The sequence below is a fragment of the Pelecanus crispus genome, chromosome 8, assembly GCF_030463565.1.
Source record: "Pelecanus crispus isolate bPelCri1 chromosome 8, bPelCri1.pri, whole genome shotgun sequence".
NCBI classification, from domain to species: Eukaryota; Metazoa; Chordata; class Aves; order Pelecaniformes; family Pelecanidae; genus Pelecanus; species Pelecanus crispus.
Window position 1 is genome coordinate 26,054,610 of NC_134650.1, and position 23,344 is coordinate 26,077,953.

The 23,344-nt window shown below is 40.8% G+C and overlaps 1 protein-coding gene across 1 annotated transcript; it reads left to right on the plus strand.

Moving 5' to 3' along the window:
• The first annotated feature begins 530 nt into the window (after positions 1-530).
• KCTD19 (potassium channel tetramerization domain containing 19) lies at positions 531-21,439 on the plus strand. Its single transcript, XM_075715713.1, has 18 exons — positions 531-626; positions 2,822-3,118; positions 4,716-4,866; positions 5,204-5,395; positions 6,258-6,390; positions 6,606-6,818; positions 8,061-8,221; positions 11,057-11,160; positions 11,547-11,689; positions 13,651-13,734; positions 15,948-16,056; positions 17,066-17,720; positions 17,857-17,919; positions 18,801-18,992; positions 19,413-19,567; positions 20,421-20,522; positions 20,857-20,937; positions 21,374-21,439. Exons 1-18 carry the CDS (start codon positions 531-533, stop codon positions 21,437-21,439), a joined length of 2,997 nt encoding a protein of 998 aa, XP_075571828.1.
• The last annotated feature ends 1,905 nt before the right edge of the window (positions 21,440-23,344 follow it).

Sequence of the window (23,344 nt, forward strand, 5' to 3'; positions counted from 1 at the left end):
AATTAGAAAGCCACCAGACAAAACACTGATGTTCAAATCACTATTTTCAGTGATAACAGAAGAAATGAAAAGCCAAACTGAGGTGAAGGTCCCTTAAGACCCCTTCCTTATATTTCACAGAGTTGTCCTCTTGAGCTTTGTGTTCGGTTGTCTCATTTACTGGGTCAAATAACACGTTATGCCTTTTGCTGCTGCTTCTTGCAGAGCTGCGGCAGCTTGGAGAGATGCAGTGGCAAGCGATCCTGGCGCATAGCTTAACTAATCTTCATAGCTGTAACTTGTGTTTGATCAGAAACCACTGAGACAGTAAAAAAAGAATGCCTTTGGTGTTTTTTGTTTGGGTTTTTTGTTGGGGTTTTTTTTGGTGGATTTTATTGTGGTTTGTAGTACAAGTGGTACTTGAGTTCTTGGAGTAAATACTCTTAGCGATGGCGCACGCTTGTATTTTATGGTGAGTCGTTCAGTAGCAGTAAGTACAGGATTGCCACCATTCTTTTGTTGACTTGCTGGCTCAAATAATCTATGCCCTAATGATGGGAAGTTTACGAAGCTTAAACTGTGAGTACTGGAAGCGGGAGGAATTCGCCTTCTCTGGCCTCAACCGCCAAGGTGGACGTCTCGACCCTGCAAATGAACGCAGCTAACGACCACCCTATGCGGGGAGAGAGGCCTTCTCACAGCAGGTAGACGCTGCCGGGAAAAGGCTGTAATTATAATTTGTTAATCACACTATCGTAATATCCTTGGGGTGCATGAGCAGCCTCTGCTCTGGCTTTAAACCTGGCTCTGTCAGGACAGGTAACCCTGGCCTACTCATGTGCCCCTCCATTACCCCAAGCTCCTCAGCTGTCCACGACCCCCCTACCCCAATTACCGGGCTCCTGTCCCCCACCACCTGGCTTTGTCCCCCAGCCCTGTCACCCTCATCACACCCGGGGGGTCCCCCCTGGGCCTCTTACTCGTTGCCTGGCGGCACTGCCGTGCGCTGCGACCTAGGCGGCCATGTTAAGACCGTCCTGGGGGCCTGCAGCCTGCTGAGGGGAGGCAGTAGGGCACTGGCCTCCCCTCACAGACCCTCCCCAGGCCCGGGGGAGCGCGCAGGCGCGGCGAGGGGGGCAGGCACTGCAGTACCGCTGTGCCTGCCCGCTTCCCCGGGCCCAGGCATCCATTGTGGTCTGCCTGGAAGAAGCTGCCATATCTCCTCGAGGAAAGCTGTCAGCCTGTGTTTCATGACGCTCCTCATGAAAATTGCAAAAAAAAAAAAAGCTATAGCAACCCCCCCAAAACAGACCTTTTCTTGCTATTTTAAGTGAGTTAGATTGGCACAAGGCATGATGTGATGGAGAGGCACGAGACGTGGCTGGGTGCAGGGGATGGGAGAAGGGATAAGACCCCTTTTACAGAGCGGTAGGCTGCTAGCTTGGTGCTGACGCCCATAAAATGGAAGCCTGAGCTGAGTGAATTGCTTTAAGCATGTCTGGAAGTAGTTTTCTTGGAGCAATGGTACTTATGAGTGGGTTTTGGTCGTGCTGGCTCTTTTCCCCTGTCCCCCCAAATTGGAAATGAGCCTTAGAAATATAAAGATTTTAGTATCCTGTTGTTTTTCTTTTTAAAATTTTCATTTTTCTTGCTTGAACAGGTTGGGGGTTTTTTTCATGTGTTGTATTCAAATATTTAATTTGTTCTGAAATTGCCAGGTGGTATTAGTGTTAAGCAGTTGATGACGAGAATATCTATGAAAAAGTCTCAGCTAAGCAGACTTTGACGGCAACAACATTGTGGTTCCCCATCACTGTCAAGAGTGACCAGCAGCACCTTCATCATGTTAGTTTTGATTATGAGCTTCAAAGCAGCAAAGTTCAGTTATTGCATTCATTAAGAGTGGGGTTTTTCCCCCCATCCTTTTCCACATTCCTTTTGACCCTCTTTTCTGTAGCCACTCGTATGAGAAATAGCCTAAAAACATTCCAGACATCAGGTATCATCTTCTACCATGTTTTTTTCTGCTGCAAGAATGGGGTTCTCCATTGTTAAGACAAACTCTGTCTCCTTGGCTTTGGAGGCTAGCTGCTGTGGCAAAGGCAGGCAGGCTTTTGTTTGTTTGTTTTCAGCCTTGAATTGACTTTTCTGTCCATTTTAGTAGGCCACAGACTAATGTACATCTCACTGTGATACAGTAACATGAAAAAATTGGCTACAGGCCTTAACTGTGTGTTCTTGTCTCGTTTTAGGTGAATTTTCTCTCTGCTTAGCTGACACCCACCTATGTACTTACTAAGCATCCTTTCACCACGGACAATTATTTTCTTTCCTGTCTTGTTAAGAGGATTAAGACCTACATAGTAACAAACATCTGCATCTTAAAATAGTAACTAACTGTATAGATTGGTGGGTCCATAGGCACACAGGTTGTGTGGGAGGGTATACAATATTTATTTGCATTTTTTTACTTTTATTTTAATATTTAAGGAAGATGTTCATCATATTTCACTTGCTGTTCTGTGTAACAAACTCAGTACACATGTAGAACAGGTTGTTCCAAGGTTTAACTGTAAGTATTACATTATGTAAAACCTTGCAATTTGCTGACTTGTCATCACCCATGACCATAAACATACATTAACCACGGAATGTGCATGTGCAAGTGAATGGGAAGGTAATACTCTAGGTCATGTGCCCCATGCTTTATTTTTTGTCAAGCTACCATGGAATGGAAAATAAAATGCAAAGCCCAATGGAGTTTTAAAATAAAACATCACATTGTTTCAGAGTTTACAGGTTCATTCTTGCCTCTTGATATGTTTTCCTCTTCTGTTTGAAGGAACCAGAGAGCATTATGGAGTCTGCAGAAGAAGAGTTAATTAATTTTAATGTCGGTGGCTGGTATTTCTCTATTCCCAAAAGTAAAGTCGCTCAGTTTCCTGAATCTCTGTTATGGAAAGAAGCTCCTGTACAAGATCAGTCTGAAAATCTAAGATTATTTATTGACCAAGATGGTTTTATATTTAGGCACCTTCATTATTACATGCAGACTTCAAAATTATCTTTTTTCAGCTGTGCTGAATTGAACTTACTGTATGAGCAAGCATTAATTTTGCAGCTGACACCTTTATTACAGGTAAAGTGGGATATTCTACATGGCTTTTCTATAATTTTTTCATTCTTAGATAATATTGTCTGTAGAAGGATGTCAAGGAGTTTGCATACATCACTTTATCAATGCTTGCAATAGGTATACAAACAAATAATTGCCACATTCAACGTGTCTCGGTGAGTAAAGAAAATGTTACAAATTTGATGCTTGACCTTTCCGTAAGAGTTCATTCAAGTCATTACTTGCTTTTTTCACTACATTTAAAGCAAGCAGAGACTTTTATCTGCCAAGTGTTGTGCTTTATGTCAATTATACTGATTGATCTTGCTGAATATGAACCTCTGAATGTGAAGAAGGTGAGTCTGCCCAAAACCAGATTCTTCCCAGTAGGACACCACTGAATTCACTATCCTGTCAAATGGGGAAATGACGATTCTTCCTCTCCTCCTATTTTGTAGCTGCATAAACAGAAATGTTAAATGGATGTCTGTAAAGAATATTTAATTTACTATTTAGCTACAAGTATTTTTTATTGTAATTGCAGTGTAGTTTTGCATTGTGCCAGTGAAGGTTGAGTCCATACTTCCTGGCTGGATGAAATGTGTATTTTTGTACATTTGCATTTCCTCTAAGTTTAGTCTAAACTCTGCATTTCTTTTAGTTTCTAATACTTTTTTTGTGGATTTGTTTCATAGATGCTATTATGCTTGATAATTTTAGCCCAAAATATTAACATTTTGGGTTTAATGTGAACACTTTTGGATTTTCTTTTAGGACTGTGTTTAAAGATGTAACATCTTCAAATAGGTTGGGAGAGGAAGACCACCAAACCTCAGTAGTCTATTGTATTAACAAACCGTACATGATCACATGTTTAACATGGACCTGTTGTGGTATGGCCAGGAACACATTTCACCAAACTAGAATTCTTGCATTTTCTGGCTTTTATGTGCTTGTCAGTGTAACTTTATTGATTCCTTAAGGTATTTTACGCATGTGCTTTAGAAGTCATAACAGTGGCTTTAAAGTTACTTTATACTTGATATCCTACAACAGTACGTAACCATTTGTTCCAAGTTTAAAATAATTTGTTTATTATTCAAGAAAAGACTGGGAAATGTAGACTGTTAAACATTCCTATCACTGAGCCAAACATAGATTTCCATTTCTAATCATTGAATTCCTACAGCTTATCGTAAAGATGTTATTAAAAAGACCCCAAAAGGTCTTTCAGGCTTTGTGTTGGGTTCTTGGCTATTTCTATTGTTGTATACTTTTATACATGTCAGTGTGCTGTCTTGAATTCCAGAGCTAGAATACAAGGAAGTGCCATTAAAACTCAAATGTTGAAAAATATTTGGCTTTTTTTGAATATATGAATGGCTCTAATTATATTACAAGTCTTATAAATGTTCTCTACAAGTTCATTCCATTTACATTTAGGTACCTAAAACTTAGGAATGTATTTGTTCTCATCTGTATATGATATTCCATGGCATATTTTAGTAGATGTGAAGTACAGCATGGCATGCATTAGACTCTTTCCCATGGCTGCTTTTGATTTTTGTATTAATTATTTGAATTGAAGTAGTAAATAGAAAAACTTTACGTATCTTGACAGATTTTAGATAATTTGAAGGAGGAGAAATATAATTTACATGTCCAGCCTGCAGATACACCAATAGCTAAAAGAACACCTCTGAATTACTGGAGAACACGAAAATGTACCAGCAAGCCACCAGAGATTCCTCCTAACAGTCCAGCATTCACAGGTAAGTGTCCCAAATTCACAAATACTTTTACATCCTTAGGAATGCCCATAAACCGTTGTCAGTTGTTGCAAGCAAGGAACATTTTAGAGTCTTGCAAAGTTTATTTTTTGTGATTTTTTTGATTAGTCATCTTTATTTAAAAAATAGGAAAATTCATGCAAATGTTTATCCATTTGTGCTGGACTGTAAGACTTCATCCTCTGGTGAACATTAAATGTTGCACAAGATTAATGCACTTTGATTGGCTTTGCTGTACTAGTCAGATCTCCAAAGTGTGTATCTGAGTTTCATTTTTCTTTACTTAGGTCTTGATTTTTCTCTGATTTTCTTTGCCTAGGGTTACATGAAAGAGCACCCCTAGGGCTAGTGGATACACCTTTACTAGATACGGAAGACGAAGTGAATTACTGTTTTTTGCCACTAGATTTGGTGGCAAAATATCCTGTACTAGTTAAGGACGACAATTTGCTGTGGCTGCTTGAGAATGCAGCCCTGATTGAGTGCGAGTGCAGTGAGTTCCGCTTCATAGGTAACTGTTCTTCTTTATTATTATTCTGACATATCTAAATAATTTTTTTATATTAAACTGTTTCTGTCTATCTTCAATAATACTTCTTCAGAGATCAGAATCTTGTAATCTTTTGGTTTTGGTTTGGTTTTGCTGTCTGCCAGTTTTACTGCCCTGTTTATCAATCAAGAAACAAAGCCTTTACAGGGTGCCTTTCAGAGTACATGTACCTAAATTTACCCACTTATGGCTCTACTTGCATCAGGTACCAGAACTGCTGTTAATAATCACTAATTAAGGTAGAAAAAACTTACATGGTAACTCTAAATCTCTACTTGACCCTGTATCTTTTCACTAGTAAAAAAATCACGTTTCATTCATTAAATAATCTTCCAGCTTCAAAAAAGACAAGTACTTCTCAAAAGTATGTCAGGATCACATTCCTCCTCCCTCAACATAGTATTTCATCCTCTGTGAACTCAGTTAAGGTGAGATAGATAAGAAATTGCCGCAGTTTTGCTCTGCCTGTCCTCTGATGTTAACATAGGGGAAAACACATGTTTAAATGCACAGCGGGGGAAAAAGCAGCCAAACAAACGGGAAACCTCTTAGATGAATCTCTCAGCCTGTTGTGATAAACAAAACTAACCTAATTGTGTGCTTCTCCTACCGTTTATACTGTGTGGTCTCCTCTACCATAAACCTCGTTTTTAGGATTGTGTTTTCAAAGACAGTGTTCCCTGCTGTCCATTTATCTGCTCTCTGTGTGTGCATATGTCAATCGTAATACTGAATGAAATGACAAGAACCTATTTTTGCCGGATCTGAGCAGTGGACAGAAGACATCAACACACACTTCCTCTGCTTTATTTTTATTTTCAAGTTAATTTTCTTCGCTCAGAGAAGATGTTGTTGCCTGATGACTTCTCCAACATAGATGCCTTGGAGGAAGAAGTTTTAATTCTGGGAATTCCTGAGCTTATAGATGCTGTTAAGATCTACAGAGGTAATATAATGTACATAGCTATATATTTTCTTCCTTACATGCATTTGCTTTAATGTTATGTTGTGAAATTGGGTGTTTGAAATGGAAATTATATTAATATGATCAACACTGAGGTGAATTAGCAACTCATTTCCAGAAAATGTTGAAAACAGTGGAAAATATGGCAGTCATTATTAGCCGCTGACCTTCTGGGGCACAGTCTCAACCTCCTTTCCTTGCAGGCAGCTGCTCCATGGTGTCCCCCACCACAGTGGGGGCCGGAGGGCAGCGGGGGGTGGCAGCAGGGGAGGCCCTGCCACGGTTGCCACTCTATGCCATGGCTCTGGGGCTGCTGGCCAACTACCCGGATTCGGCTCTGGGACAGCTCCACGTGGACAGCGACCTGGGCAGGAGCCACCTGTACCTCTCCGGTGACGGCGTCCTCTTCCAGCACGCCAGGTACCACCCTGCCTTCATATAGGCAATATCAACATAACATAAGGTTCTTTCAAAAGGCTATCTAACGGGTTTTGTGGTTGAAAAGGGGTCCTGTTCTCACCAACCTGTCCTTTAGTATTTGTAGTACACATTTTCAGCTAAACTTGCAGATAACTATAATTACAGGAGTTTGCATTCTTCTATTATATTGTAGGCTGGTAAGCCAAAAATTCCAAAGTAGTGTATGTAAACTTTTTAATGATCACAGGTTCTTACAACTTAAGATTTACCATTCATTTGGAAAACTTTGTATGAGGTTTTCAAAAGCATCTAAATGCCTATGTGTTCAGGCTTTTCTGAAGCCACAGAAAAGTCATACTGCTATGTCTAGTCCAACAAAGACAGTAGACTTCTGAATACTGTGTTTGAACTTGGTCCTTTGAGACATACTTCTCCATATTGTTCACATTATTGCTTAGACCATACCAGTGTACTGGTTTAATAAAACCCCTATTGTATAGGAAAATGGCTCCTTAGTGAATCATTAGCACCTCTTTCCTGAAATCGGTGAAAATGTAAATGTAGAGGTCAGACATCTTTGCTGTGACAGAGGGATTATTTTTTTAAATGCAGACCCTCACTAGGTGAGTCTTAAAGCTAGCCATTAAAACACACGTTTTAATACTCTATTAAAAACCATCTACTATTTTCTTTCACCTGCTTGTTGTGATTTGAATTAAGAAAACCAGAAGAAATCACAATGAATCAGTTGGTTATGATTCAAGCCTGCCACACAATTAAATGCTCAGCCATGCATATTTCCATCTACCACAGATTGAAAAACTTCCTGCACCTTTAACCAACTTTAAATTTAGCACAAACAGATAATACCCAGTCTGTAAAGGGTAATAGAAAGACAACAGGAAGGTCAAACATACAGTCACCTCATCTCTGCCCCTGGCATCTTGTCTGGACTTGCTGTTGGCACTAGTGAATGATGCAGTGTAGGAGTAATACCATGTTAAAAGTTTATTCAAAACTATTGCAGATCATTATTTGATGGGTCCATTGCAATAGCTTTATTTGTCGATGTTGGATTGTTCTCAATACAAAAATGATGCGGAAAGTTATGAGTAAAGCTCAGTAAGTGCAAAACAAATTTTTAGGGGAGTTCATATTTCCTGACTTGTACTCATTAAAAATAAACAGTAAAAATATAAAGCAAGAATAAAAAGTTTAGTGATTTTGCTCTCTTTTGGATAGGAATTGGCTGGGAACTTGCCGACTTCCTCTCACTCAAAATATTTCTGAAATCCAAGAGCTCTGTGCTTATTTGGACAAAAGGGACACCACATATGAGCCAATGAAAGATGCTTTGAAATGCTATCTGAAACAACAGATGCCAGCAGAGAGCAGAGATTATAGTAAGTCAAGATTTCTCAAGAACTCTTTCATTTTAAAGTAGAATGAGCAGTGTTGCCTGAATACAATTAATCAGTCAATGATTTACATCTACTTTTGAGGGACTGTTACAGTACAAAAATAACCTGAAGGTCTCACTGACTAACAGTGTTTGTTTTCCAAAGATCTATGGCTACCCCGTTGCTTTATTAACTGGCTGTTGCCTGTCAGTGAACACTAGAGTAGTAACACTAGGTTCTAGGTGAAATATAGAGCAAGTCTACACTGGATTTAGGTAGTACTATTCATGGTTTTGGGTAATTTTACTTGTTAAACTTACCAGTTTTATCGATGACTGAACTAATTTGCTGAACCCAGTTCCTTCAAGCTTAGACAGTCCAAGTTACTTTCATCTGAACATGTTCTACCTTAAAGATAGTGAGGTTTCTTTTGCTCCCACTTTTCTGATGTGGGAATGTTCTTACAACTCCTTAAACCAAGGAATCTATTTCTAACTTCCAGCCTAAGTGCATTCATAGCCACATTTTGCTCTTGCTGAAGCTGACCTTTAACTTAAATGTTGTTTCCACTTCGGTTTATCCCCTCTTCTCCTCTAATGCATTTATAGAAAAATCATGACATTTTCTATCAGCCCTTATTGTGGCTTTTTAACAAGAGTTAATATGATTCCCTGATTAACCTAAGGATTCTTCTTTTCACCTATTCTAGTTCCCGCATATTCATAGAATTTATGTCAGAAGAGATGTCTGGAGGTAATTTAGTCCAACTCTCTGCTCAGAGCAGAGTCAAGTAGGTTTGGGCTGCTCAGGACCTTGCCAGGAAAAGCTTTGAGTATTTCCAAGGATGGAGATCCTGCAGCCTTTCTGGACTCCTGTTCCAATAGTTGAATACCCTTGTGCTAAATAAAGTCATACATGTAATTTCCTATGTTCCACTTTTTTTCCATTGCCTCTTGGCCTAGCACTTTGTACCTCCAAGAAAAATCTGGCTCTGTCTTCTCTACACCTTCCCATTAGATGTAGACAGTGATAAGATCCTCCTCTAACCTGTCCTTCCTAAGGCTGAACACAGCCAGTTCTTTCCACCTTTTCTGTTATGCCATGTGCTCCAGGAAAGATAAATTTAATCACACTCTGTACAAGGTAATCCAGTTGAAACCTCCCCAATATTTTAGACTATGCTACTACTAATTCTGCTGGAGTTAGCTTCCTCAGTACATCCTACAGTCTCATTTGCAGTTCCCTGTTCCACTGGTGGCAAACAATCTCTTTGTGATCAATGAATGCAGACATCCCTTTGCCCCATCTGAGCGCAAGCTTCCTGGTTCAAACTTCAGCTTGTAGGATCCTAATTGTATTTCCTATTGCTTATTTGCAAGTCTGACTTCTTATTTTGTATTTGTGACCTTACTTCCAGTTTACTCCACCCTCAGGGTCCTCTGAGTCATTCTGTAGGGGATGCTTATCCTTCCAGTTTTGAGCCATCAGCAGCTTTCACCAGAATAAGGTGAAGTGGCTTATTTTGAAGTGTTCTTCCCTGCCCCACCATGCAATAGGTGTGTATGTAGAAAGGAGTGAATCTTATCAGTTCTCAGATGGAATTATAATCCTTGAGAAAGAGGGTTTGATTTTAAATTGAAACAGCAGTTATGGAATTCTGTGTCATTATTGTGTAGCCTGTTGGATAACACAAGCTAGAAAAAATAACTCTGTGACACAAAGGTCTTAGCAGTAAATGATGCTTCAGTTGTACATATGTTATGGAAGATGGCTAGTCCCATTATAGTAGCTATATCAGACAAGCATATGCTAATTTGTTCATTGCTTAGAGAGAGTAGAATCTCTTTATATAATTATCCATAGCCCTATAAATAATTTATTTAAGAGCATGACTTGCCTCTATCTTCTGTAGAGGCCTGGGCTATTGTAAGAAAAAAAATTCTTCATGTTGGAGCCCTTTTCAAAGTTAGGTTGGTTTTTTGGGTTTGTTTTGTTTTGTTTTGTTTCATTTTTTTACAATTTCTTTTGAATGCAAATGTATTCTGATTTTCCTAAAACAGTGTCCCAGGACTGACTTTCTATAAATAGGAATGTGAACTATATTGTTAATTATTCCAACAGAAACTGTCCCAGGTTTTTGTTGCCACACTAAGGTAAGATGTGGGCTGAACCCAGATGAAAATATATCCAAAGCTGTTACATTATATCTGCTCTCTGTGAATAATTGCTCTTTGAGGCTTGTACTAACCTGATACTGTCATCTTCAAAGGAAATAACAAAGTGGGGCTCCTTGTGAGGATGGAAAAAGATTGCCCTGGAATTCCACTAGCTTTACACTTCCTGACAAGCTGAGTCTTCACTTTCAAAGACCTTTCAGATTACCGCCTTATTTCCAATACTTTGGAAGTAAATTATTTCTTTCTGTGGCAATGTAACAGCGTACTTAGATTCACCTACCTTAGGTGACATAAATGTGCCTGGCTCAGTAGAGTGAACATCACTATGCTAATGTGTATAGCCTTCTTGCTATTCTTATTTTTTAACCTATTGAAGGGAGGTGGTTTGGCTGCAGCACAGATGGACCAAGTTGCCTGCTATTGTAACATTACATCCTGATTTGCCTTTTGCTTGCAGTTGCATATGACTCCTAAACAAAACATGAGAGTTCCAGCTCTCTGTGCATAGACTACACTCTCTTACCTCACTATTTCAAAGAATTATTATTTGTAATATGTTGATGTAAAATCCCGTATCATATTAACTTGGTATCTATAACAAAATAATTACTACTTGCAGTTGTTTTATTTGTCATCTTTCCATTTGTTACTCCATCTCTAGACACAGACTGGACAGCAGAAGTATCTGTATGCTCACTCCATCAGATTGTGAAAGTTTATGTAGGAAGTAATTGGTATGAAACTTACTTACAGACTTTATTGAAGGTATGGGTAATTAATTGCCTTTGCATTGCCTTCACATGAACCTTCCTAGACAGAATTTATAATTCTAAGACTAGAATCTATATTTCTACTAATAAGAATTATTAGAATAGTTTTGACCTGAAAACTTGGAATTATCAGAGCTTCACATGTAATCTGGGCGTTTTATACTAAGGGAAGTATATTCAAGTACCTGCGGGAAATAAATCTTGGACTTCCCAAGGAAGTATTTTCTGGGCTAATTATATAATTATTTTTACTAATAATATAAATAGACTTGATGGAACTGATTTAATTTTTTTACTGAGAAAGGAAAAATCCTGTTTGGATTTCTTTCCCTCTCTAACTAACACCGGAAATATGGTCTTAATGTGTTTTTATTTCTGTAGTACCCAGAGCTGCTGTCAAATAACAAGAAAGTCTGTTGGATCACATACGGTCAAAGTCTTCTAATCCATGGAGATGGGCAAATGTTTCGGCACATTCTCAACTTTCTAAGACTTGGGAAATTGTTTTTGCCGGCTGAATTTAAGTAAGCAGAGTGAATTCATGGTCTGTTTTTATATTATTAGGTGGCTGTAGGGGAAGCAAGCATGGGGATTTTGTCTTCTGATTTTCGTAGAAATATTATCCAAAAGAATTAAGACTTTTTAGTCCTGAAGTAAACTATTCTATCTAAACATAAATTATTGCAATTTAGAGATTGAGAGATATGTTTTTGGTTCAGCATGTATGCCTTTATTTTAATGACTAATATGCCAGACACTTGTACTGCAGGGTATATCACAGATCAGTGCATTGTGCGCATACCTTTAGCAAAAAGGAAAATGTTTTTATTTATGAGATCATTGCATCCCTCTTTAGATTTTTGTCTTTTTATATGTCAGGGACAGCAAAGTCTGGCTAGTCCAGCTGAAAAATACTCCATCTGCCCCCTCTACTGGTATCTCTGTTCTAATGCAGGAAAAATCTATCTTCCAAAACTGCAGTGGTACAGGAATGGAGGAAGACAGGGTGGCTATAGAGGAGACGGCACTCTCCCTCCATATGCATATCAATCTATTAGGTCTCTAAATTTTATCAATCATCAGAAACTGAGATGGCTTAAAACACCAGTCTCCTAAGCATATTCCTTCAACATGTTTCACTTGCCCTTGAGATTGCTCAGAACTGACCCTTCAGTGCTATGGCTTCTTGTAGCAGTTTCCCTGCTTCTGCCACCACTACATGTTACAATTTTTTGCATTCAGCAGTGAAGGTCTGCCTGGCATCAGAGATCTCTTGGTCTTTTCAGTTCTCGGAGCCCTTGTTTGATGGATCATTTCTAGTAGGCAGAATATTCACTACATATCACCAGCTGATGTGGTCATTTTTAGCACATTTAGCTGTTTCCAAGAGGAGTATGTACTTTCATTCTTTTCCCCAAAGTCAATAGAAATGTTACACCAGTGGCTTCTTTGATATAATAACCACTGGTTGCTTTCACGTCTGACATGAAGGGCATAGGCAGCCAGATGTCAGACACTACAGTTACATCTATACAAGCAAACTGAGGATGTCTGGGAATCTTTCTGGTCACTGAGGCCAGCTGCCTTTCTGCAAGTGATCTGCTTTGACCTCCTGGAGAAGGTGGCTTCACTCCTCCTGTCCACTGCAAACAGTTCCAGGAACATCTGAATGGCCAAACCATGCCCAGGAATTGTTGGAGAGAGCATAACTTGGGTAGGACAAAGCACAATGCTAATAGCTTACTGGCAGAGATAATCATATTCTAGGACTAAGAGTATTTTTGGGAATGGTGGAGTTCCTAGTAGCTCATGGAACCCATGAACCCTCTTTATGGGATTCCCTATGGAAAATGCCATGGTGAATTTTCCACATGAGAAAAGTGTCATGAGTGTCACAGAGCAGAGCAGGATTCCTGCTTCTCAGAATCAGGTTTTATAATCAATACCCATGGTTAATTAAAGAAAAAAAGAAAAAAGAAAAAAAAAGAGGGGACAGAAGCTTTCACTTAACTAGTAGAAGAGCAATAGCTGGAAAAAATTATTGAAAATAGCAAGTTTTACAAAGATTCAGAAGGGTGCTGCTGAACACCTCTGGTTTAGGAGCTCATTTATTTTGGTTGCACCTTTTCAAAAGTGCACCATCTATTCTGGGATTCCTGACATAAAATTCAGACTCCATGGAATTCAGTAGTAGTCAATGGAAAGATTTCTATCAATTTCAATAAAAACAGATTTTTTTTTTTCCCCCTCATTGTTTGGATGACAGAAGTGAAACAGAAAAAAAAAATTGGTTTGGGTACTTTTCAGTATTTAAAATGATAGGCTATTTGACCATCTGTTAAAAGAAAAAAAATCACTTGTGTGAATGCATCTTTCATTTTGTGTAGTGACTGCCTGAGCTTCCAAAATTAATATATATTTGGAAAAGATAATGTGTTAAGATTTTCATAGTGATTTTACAGTTCAGTTTATTTACAATTTACAGAGAATGGCCTCTCTTTTGTCAAGAAGCAGAGGAGTACCAGATCCCTTCTCTTTTGGAGGCACTTTATCACTCTGATGCATACAGGTAGATAAAAATTCTCTTCTTTCTTTTTCTGTTCTGCCATATAATGTCCTTTCATCTGACCTAGCAGTGTTGGTCCTTTGAAAGGAGCACAATTTTCTCATTTCCTTCTGAAACACAGCCACTGGAGGATGAGCAATTCCACTATCTTTTGGGCCACATTTTTTCCCATCAGTTATTTAGGTACTGGAAGAGTAACAGAATAGTCCTCAGTCAGCTCTCCAGTTATGATGGAAAAAGGCAACTGAGAGAGACACCTCCCTAAGTCCAGATATTGAGAATACTGCAGTGCACACTGGAAACCATTGTACAGAGACACCAGGCTGAGCAGAGATTCTGATTTACTAGCTTTGGCTCAGCCCTGGCTTTGCCAACCCCCAGCTGGTTTCTGCAGACCCACTGGAGGATTTGCCAGCACTCCAGAGTGTAGAATGGCATATCTCTGATGCAGCATCACAGAAAAGGATTGAGACCAGCTGGAATTTAAATCTAGACAAATGAATGTTGAAAATAAGCCATAACTTTTTGTATATTAATTCATCATTGAACATTTTCTCAGAGACTTATTTCTCCGTTGCTGGCAACTTTAAAAATAAGATTGGATGTTTTTTCTAAAAGATTATGCTATTAAAACAGGAATTAGCATTCAGTGTTACTGGAAGCCAGGCTGCATAATCACAGTGGTCTTCTCCAGCCTTACAAAATCTGTGAATCTGCAAACACTAGTGTTTTCTTCTCTACTGTGCTCATTAAAGGGATGGACAAAATGTTAAAACACAGGCCTTTTGGCAAGTCCACAGAACTGATATGTTTCAACTCCTGAAAGCACAGTACTTTAGAAGATGACCTAGCATGGCCCTTCTCCTCAGTATTTTCCTAAGAGAGCTCTAGAAGTTAGTGGACTCTTACTAAGGGGCTCAAAAGCCATTTGGGCATTTTAAAGTCAAAAGATATCTATTAAAATCTTCCCAGAAGATCATGAATCACTGCAGCAGGTTCTGAAATACCAATGCTATGGGCTGTTTGCATCAGGATTTCCAACCTCATTTTGCTGCCATGAGCAGTAGTAGGACACACTAGTGGTAGCTACCAGTATCCCACCAGTGGTGACAGCAGTTCCTGGATTTTACTGTAGATCTCTATTAAGAAGAAATCCTAAATGTCCTTCCCCCACTTCCCTATCTGTCCTGGTTTTGGCTGGGATAGAGTTAATTTTCTTCCTAGTAGCAGGCATAGTGTTGTGTTTTGGATTTAGTATAAGAGTTTTGATAACACACTGATGTTTTAGTTGTTGCTAAGTACTGCTTATGCTAGTCAAGGACTTTTCAGCTTCCCATCCCAGTGCAAGAGCCTAAACTCATGTTCCTATACCTACAGAGCAAGAGGAGGATGTCAGAGGAAATCTGAAGCACTCTACAAGTGACTGACAAAACTTTACATTCCCTAGGAAGTTTTAGCTAAGGACTAGTACTATAACATAGAGTCTTCCACTGCTCTTTGGTGCTTTCCTATCACAGAAGGTGTCAGCACCTCTATCACATACACCAAAGGCCTCTAACAAAGTAAAACAACTGGGGATTTGAGTTCTTTTCTAGATCTTCAGTCAGCTCCATAGGCAATCTTATCAAATCTCTGTCTATCGGAGACAGGAGCAGCAGCTAGTCTGTGCTTCCAGAGTCGTTTCACCTTTTCACATACTGCTGTGCAGCTCAGGCAGCCACTGTCAGGAGCTGAGCTTCTTAAGCAGACTCAGAATTCAATTTTGAAACTATGAATGTAGATGGTTGACCTGAATCTGACTAGCTTGCTCCCCAAAGTGTCTAGAACCTCTTAACAAAAAAGAGAAAAAAACTCCAAATCATCAGATGTCAGGTAGACATGGTTTACATAAATCCATTGGTCAAGGTTTTGTGGATGCTGGAAGAGAGACAAGAAATCATTTTTGTCTCCTTTGTATCTGCAGCATCACATTTCAGATGTTCTCATTACAGGTGAGTGATGAAAACTCCTGGTCCTTTGCTACCCCTGTATTGTGTACTAGTGATAATTGTGAACCCCTTCCATGCCCTAGTAGTTTAAAAGTAACTCATAATAATGAAGAATGTGATATACACAGATCCAACAGTGGCTGGAAGTCCTGGCAGCTCCTCTTACAGGTTGACTGGGTGTCACCCCTGGAAAAATTTCTGTAATAATTGTAAATATTCATTTTCTAGATTATGGATCCAGAACAATGAATTGTGCAATGAAGTTTATTTTCCATGTAGAAGATCAAGTATTGTGCCTTGGAATAAGCAGCTTGAGTTCAGCAAGGACCTAAAAGAAGTAAGGAGTGTCCCACGTGCTGGGCTTTTATTTCTGTTTTTATCCAGTGACTGTATGCTGCAAAGTCATACAGGTCAAGGTCAAGATCCTCTGGTCTGTGTTAGCTTGGTCTGAACCCCACAAGCCTACACTCTTTTAGATTCTCCTTTTGGTCTTGTGATTCGCATTCCTAGTTACTTAGAGTCCCTGTCCCCAAGGGTGGGAATTGTTTTCATTCAGATTTCAGTGTGACTTGGAAACTGGGGCACTTTGCTGGGTCACAGGAGATACGGGTTGTGACCCCTCTGGGCAAGGAGGACTTAGAAGCCAGATCTCCTGGTTCCTAGGTGGTAAGGATGGGAGCAGCAAGCTTAAGCAGTGCAGAGGCAAGACAGTGTCCTGCAGAAACTTTATGGTCTTTGAAGTCAGTGGAAGGGGGAAAAGGACTTTCGGCTCAAGTCTTTGAATACTTCTAGTCCTTGGTTGGACACCAGCAGCTGAAAGTTGCCTTCAGTCTACTAGAGAAAGGTGAAATGCAGGTGCTGCCTCTGTAGCATTTACATGATGGTATCAAACTGCTCCACCCTATAGCTTAACACTGGTGTTAATGTGGTAGAGTGGTTGCACAGCTTTACTTTGCCTTAACTTGCCAAATGACCTTTCTTGTGCAGAATGTGCTGCTGTCAGTTCAGATAATCAAAATTACCTTAGTTGTAGCGGTAGCAGAGATGTTGAGGTGCTGCTTGTGTGTCTTGGCCACTCCAGCGTCTATTGTCACATTCAGCAAAATTCAGTGGTAGGAACTGAGGTGATTCAGGACAGCATAACATCAGTGCTGAGTTATCAGGGCAGGGTTTGGAGAGCCTTAAGGCACTTCCCCCAAGAAGTGAGAATGCATTTTCCAGGATTAAGAACTCAATCCTTAAATGCTTGTATTATAATGAGTAAAATACATCAGTTATTAGGAAAGGCAAAGCTTACACTTCATTCCATATCAATTAGAAATAACAACATTTCATTGTATTTTTAGGTGTACTCATGTACAGCTGTGGATTCCAGTAAATGCTGTATTAATACATGGAGTAATATAAAAGATCTGAAGGGAAAGCAAGATACCACTAGGGAGAAGACAAATTATTCCAGAATGATTTCACAGGTGAGAGGGACAAAGCGGAGGAATGCATTTGGAGGATATGATATGACCTTGGACAGCCTGGTAAACTCCAGCTATTACAAACATTTGGTAAGCCCTCCAAGGAAGAGAGGCATGAGAAGCAGTTTAACAAAGAAAGTAGAAAGTAAAGACTCTGCAAGTCACATTCAGAAATTAATTTCCCTGGTAAAGGAATGGGACGCAGTGAGCTCCAAGAGGTGTGATTTTCAGCACGTGAGAACATCTGACGGTTGTATCACAGAGAGTGTGTCTCAGTGCAATACTCCTGAAAAGGACAGGGGTGTCAAAGCTCCTATTGCTTCATCTCCCAGGGAAAAAAGCTTTACTATTCAAGGAAACAATCACATTACCCAATACGAAGTCGAGACTGAAGGAAAGGAGCCAGAGCAATACGTGTTCACACAGAGTTTGCCAGTTACTCCAAGTGCTGGAACGTATCAATTCAGCACCATAAAAATTACTCCCGCAGTAGGAAACGATGCAGAGAATATAAACAAGGAGCAACCAGAAGGTAAATGACTGCTTTGTGATTGTTGTTTTAAAAAATTATGAGAGTAATTAACTAAATGACTTGCATAAATAAGATACTTTGATGATGCTGATGAATTTCAGAGACAGTCTCAACCTTTTTCTTGTTCTGCTTGCAGAAAGTTTTCCTAGTGAAGGAAGAGACAAGACCTTGCAAATGAAACTCATCCATCTAAAAGACAGTGAGTTGATTGCCAGCTGCTAAGCAAGGATTTTACTGCTTGTCTATGCAGAATTTAATACTAAAAGTGTGTTTGCCAGAAAGGTGGAGCTGCGTTTAGATTCACTGGCATTAGTGAATTGTTCTTTCACTGTCTCCTTGTTCCTCTGCCTTTAAAGTTGTGCAAGGAACAGTGAAGCTGGTTTGATGTGCTTAAGTTATCCAGTTAGTTACAGAAATCTGTAATTTAGCATAAAGACTGAAAGATTTTTATGCTAAACCCAGAAGTTTCCACAGGCATGTATAGGAGTTAAAAAGATTTTCCTGATTAGCCAAGATATTAAATGCAAACTCAAGAAACCTCAGTAGAAAGTCTCAGTCCAAGACTAGTTCTGACATCCTGAGAAGGATGTGATTTACCCTGTACCACTTCCACCATGGGTAACACAACAGGTTTTCACAGATTTGTTGGCAAAGCAAAATGTATTAATAATGATTGTGGATGTTTTTGTTACTATAGCAGTGGAAGCCAGATTATTATTTTCATAGAACACCCCTCACACACACAGTCATATCCCATGAGAGAATCTCAGTCTGAATTATGCTTGGGTTCCGTTAAGCAGTACGTAATGGTTACTCTGTCTGAATCTTCCATGTGAAAAGGGAAGTAGAGAAGACCTATAATGTTATAGCTAAGGTTTCAAATTATTTGGTGTAAAGGTTGTCATTTACTGTCTGGTGATGTATCACCTTACCTGGCAAGACATCACGACAGAATAAAGACAGAACAAGGCATAACTTTAAAGAGAAGATGACAATATTGTGGTCATACTTACAAATGTGTTTACCCCATTACTACTGATCCAGGCTTTGCTGAAAAACTCAACCTGTATTCATTCACAGAAACAAGGGACAGCAAACAAGCTGATGTTGTTCTGGCAGACCAGAGAAACGTAGGATTGATTCTTAAAGTTGAACATCCTCCAGTTTTAGGCAGTGATGGCTTTTGTACAAGCAATGAAGATAGTGTTGTTTATAGCACCCTGCTGGATGGCAGACAGCTGGATATGCCAAACACTGAAGCACTGTCCAAAGGTAAGGAACTGTAAATAGCTCTAGTATCTTGCTGCAGAATTTTAGTATGAAAACCATTCTCTCCGTCATGGTTTGTTGTCAGTTCTGATCAGCTGAGTAGCTAAGGTCATTGCAGCCGAACTGCTGCTTACATTTAATTCTTCAAAACAGCTGGCAGCAGCTGCCTAACCTAGCAGGTGCCTTGAATATCTACCGGTAAAGTCCTTTAATGCATCAGGAAAGATGCAATGGTCTGAAATCTAGGCAAACTCTTACACCGAGCTTAGACTTGAACACTGGCTCTTAGGACTCAGTTGCAGTAAAACCTTGGACAGGAGAGGCGTTAAAGAAGCCAAAGGCTGGATAACTGAAATGGTGAATGCCAAAACCACAGCCTTTTTTTTCCTAATGCATTTGTGTTCTTTGAACTGTTCCTTGTAGATATAGTTTTTGTTAGCTTTGCTCTCTCACATGAGGAGATATTCTACGCCAGGAAGTGCCACTTTTTCCTGACCGATGTCATCCTGGACTCAGTAAGGCAGAAAGATCCCAAAGAAATCACAGCCAAAGTTGGGACCCTTGTGAACAGGCTTTGGGTAGGTACAAGTTCCTAACAGCCTGGCTAAGCTGTGCTCACTCAGCTTCCCCAGGCTGTCGGTGGGGTGGCAGGCGTTAGAAACTCGGCTCTTCACTTTTGGCACCAACTGCCTGGCTGCTGCGGGAGCCACAGTTGTCACGGCTCTGAGCGGGGGGGCAGGGAACGGCTTCGGTCAGAATCACAAAGGCCAGAAGGGGAACACGGGGCTGCTCAGCGCAAGGCAGCAGTGGGGTGCTGGGTCCCTCTTTTAAAACCAATGGTTACCCCCTCCTCGAAGCAGAGGACCGGAGGACCAGCCTTGGGCAGGCTAGCAACTAAGGCACCCTGGGAGTGGTGAAGTGGTTTGGCCTCCAGTTGCTCCTGCAGTAATTAAGAAATAAAGAGCAGTGTGTCCTGCCCACGCAGCATCACAGCAGCCTCCTGCTGTCTGTGCACTGAGGTGTGCTCAGCTGTGAGGTTATGGCAGAAATAAAGGCCCTCAAGGGGCCAGGAGTTTCTGGGTTTTTTTAACTTGCACTGGAAGTAACTGACCTCACCTGCACCCCACAGCCCCTCCCCAGCAGTCCTGCCTTACGAGTGCCAACCAGAACTCTTCTCCCCTGGCAAAGGGGGAAAAAAGGTGTAAGGACAGGGACTTGGGAGAGCTTGCCCTTGTGTTTTGCTCTGCTAGTGTGCATCTGATTCCAGCCCTGCTACCTCACACCAGTCCTTCTTGATCTTACTAATAATTACCCCTGGCTGAGGCTGGACTGGGAACATCTCAATCCAATGGGTAACATCACTGATGGGATGCTGGGCACTGGCGAGCGCACCTGCCCGTTGATATGACTCTGTCATGTTCTGTATTGTAGACTCAGCAGATCACACCCAGGGAGTTTGTTGCTCATTTACTGAACACAGAGTACTTTAAAAGGAACAGAAATATTCATGAAGAGCTCCTTCAGTGGGTGGAAGTAAGTAGTGTTTGCCACCAGGTGATGCTGTACAGCTGAGCCTTCTTTTCTTCCAAATGCTGTTGGCTTTCTGTTTAAACTAGTTCACCCTTCCCAGTTCTGTTTGCAGAGTGAGTTGGGGGGGGGGGGGGGAGTCGTCATATTACAGCACAAATGGACTAATGTCACGTATAGTTTTAACAGAAGTTTAAAATTGTGCTGCTAATTTAGATTGCCCATAAAAAGTGGGCAGAGGACTTGTAGGGTTGTTAAGAAATGAAGCGCATTGGTGATGCTGCTGCTCTGCCATCAGTGGGTGATTGAATGGTGGCCTCAGTTTTGTGCTTTTTTTCAGTTTACCCTGCCATTTGCATGGAAGTACAGCTGCTGCCTCGACTTACTGATCCAGAGAGGGTTTGCTAAATCAGTCTCATATGTTGTCTTGGAAATGTAAGTTTACAGAACATTAATAAAAATTTGACCCAGCTACTTTTTGAAATGTTTTTATTTTCTTCTGGCAGGTGAAGAGGGTACACACCTCATCTGCCTGGGTAAGAAAAAGCCTTTTTGCTCAGCCTTCTTTTAACTTTGAACAGTGACTCTGTTTAGTCAGAAATGCTTGTAGCAGTCTTCTGCTTTAGGTAACGAAGGAGGGGATGTCATATCTTTATTAGTGACACGTGGGGTTTATTTAAGAGCTGATGCTTTCACAAGACAAAGACAGCAGCTCTGGCCCCCACGCACCTGTACAGCTGCTGTCCCTCTGTCTGCCAGGGTGGTCACGCCGTTTTTCCACCCGTGACCCAGCGTTCATCTCACTCCCGACCGAGGCTGCGGATAAGCTGTCACACTTGGGTGACTCCCTGAATAAGACAATGCTGGGCCAGCAGTTGGGCAAAAGCTTGTCCCCTCCCTGGGTCCTTATTTATCCAAAATGAACAGAAGAATCCTCTCTTTCTGCTAACATATTTGTTAGTATTATTTGCCCAGTAAAATTAGAATAATAATCAAAGGTCTACAGCAGTTACTTCATGTTTTATTTTAAGCACATCGTGCAGGCATGGCATTTCACTATTCCTGTTTTAAAACCTCTGCAGCTCTGGGGAGGAGAGGTGATGCTTCTCATCATGTGAACTCAAGCACGTCACCCTCACAACCTGATTAAAAAACCCCATAATTTCAGTCTCCCACCAGTATTTTGCAAGAGTATTTAGGTGCCCCAGGGAAAAACACTCTTCTCAACGCCTGTTTCCTCTTCTGCAGCCCAGGTTCCCATGCTGAAATCAAGATGCAATGCAAACAAGATTCATATAAAGAAAATAACCTTTATTAAACAAATAAATCAAACCCTGAAAAAAGTGTCAGGTAAACATTACTAAAGGTTTTTCCAGCAATGCAGAAACCTTTGAAACAGAGAAATTCAGGAAGTTTCATGTTCCTCTTGTTGCGTTAGTAAATTCTCTCCCTCTTGTGACATGAGCTATTGCTGTCTTCACAGCCCAAAATTCTTGCATTAACTTTGCAATTATTTTAAAATAGTAACTTCTAAAATCTTCCCTGTGCAACTGTTTCCCACACAATTTTGTACAAAGGTGTCAAACTGTGTTCTCTTTGCTGTCTAAAAAAAGAACAAGATTTAAAAAAACATCCAGCTTATTAAAAACAGACAAGTGTTTTATGTACAGTACAGGAATTCCCAAACTTGAAGAAACATGGTCCATATGCTGAAGGCAACTCAGGTGGCCGAGGTTTAACATCTGAGACTACAGCACTGCACTGTCAAGGCCCAGGCAGCTCCCCCATCCCAGCAGCCAGGAAGAGAAGACCGCAGTTCAAGACGTTACTGCTCCATCTTCTTCCTCAGGCTAAACGTGACACCACTGCCCTCCCATCTGGGGGGGGCACTTCATAAACTAGGAGTAAACAGGAGCTTGGCAGCAAGTAACTATAGTTTCCAAAAATGCTAATTTTAATTTCTTCTAAGAGCACGGAGAGTGTGTCACAGCCATGCAGTGAGCTTTGATGCTACTCACAAATAGGCAGCCTTGGAACACAGGGCACATTTGCACTCCAGTTACACTGTGCTACTTCAAACAACATGAATTTAAGGTTCAGCATTATAATCAACACATTATGCTCAAAACCTGTTGGCCTCAGATGCTACCACAATCCAAAGCTCCTCAAACAAGCCAGAACAGTGGGACTGAAGTACCTGGAGAGGGGCTGAGTCAGAGGCAAAGCAAGCAGCCAGTCCCCGTCACCCCAAAACCTGGGGCACAGCCTGGACGCCAGGACAAGGCATGCTGGAGTTTGAACTTTGCCACTCGCACCCTGTGCAACTGGAACCCGACCCCACAGGGAGAGAGAGACTTGCCACTGGGACAGCAGCTATGTGGGGTAAGGGGCTTAAATTAGAGCCAGGAAATGTGGTGATTTCTGCCTTCTGACCTCTGCCAGACAGCTCCCTCGTCATCACTCCTCATGACGTCTCTGCTGGCTGCTCTGAACACCCTGCTCTGCCTCAGGCCTTCCCGCCAGCATCAAGGAAGTCTCCACATGCTACTGCCTGGGATCTTCCCCCTCTCCCGGGGAACACGCTCAGGTTTGACATGGTTCAGCTGGCAGTTGGTTAGCACAGAAATTGCACAGGGAGACTGGAAAAGCTGACAGATGGTTAAGACAGAGATAAGCTCAGCACTGAGGCACTGGAAGAATCATCTGAAGAAACAATTCACTGAAACAATGAAATTGCTTTTATTAAAACAGAAGTGTTAAGCCAAGAAAATAAATTATTGCTATGATAGCATATTTAGAACATAAGGAAGGACATTAAATCTTGAGCT

Coding starts and splice junctions, on each gene's coding strand:
- KCTD19 (XM_075715713.1), top strand. CDS start 531: ATGATGGGAAGTTTACGAAGCTTAAACTGTGAGTACTGGAAGCGGGAG. Junction 8,222..11,056: donor AGCAGAGAGCAGAGATTATA/GTAAGTCAAGAT, acceptor CTCCATCTCTAG/ACACAGACTGGACAGCAGAA. Junction 19,568..20,420: donor CCCTTGTGAACAGGCTTTGG/GTAGGTACAAGT, acceptor TCTGTATTGTAG/ACTCAGCAGATCACACCCAG.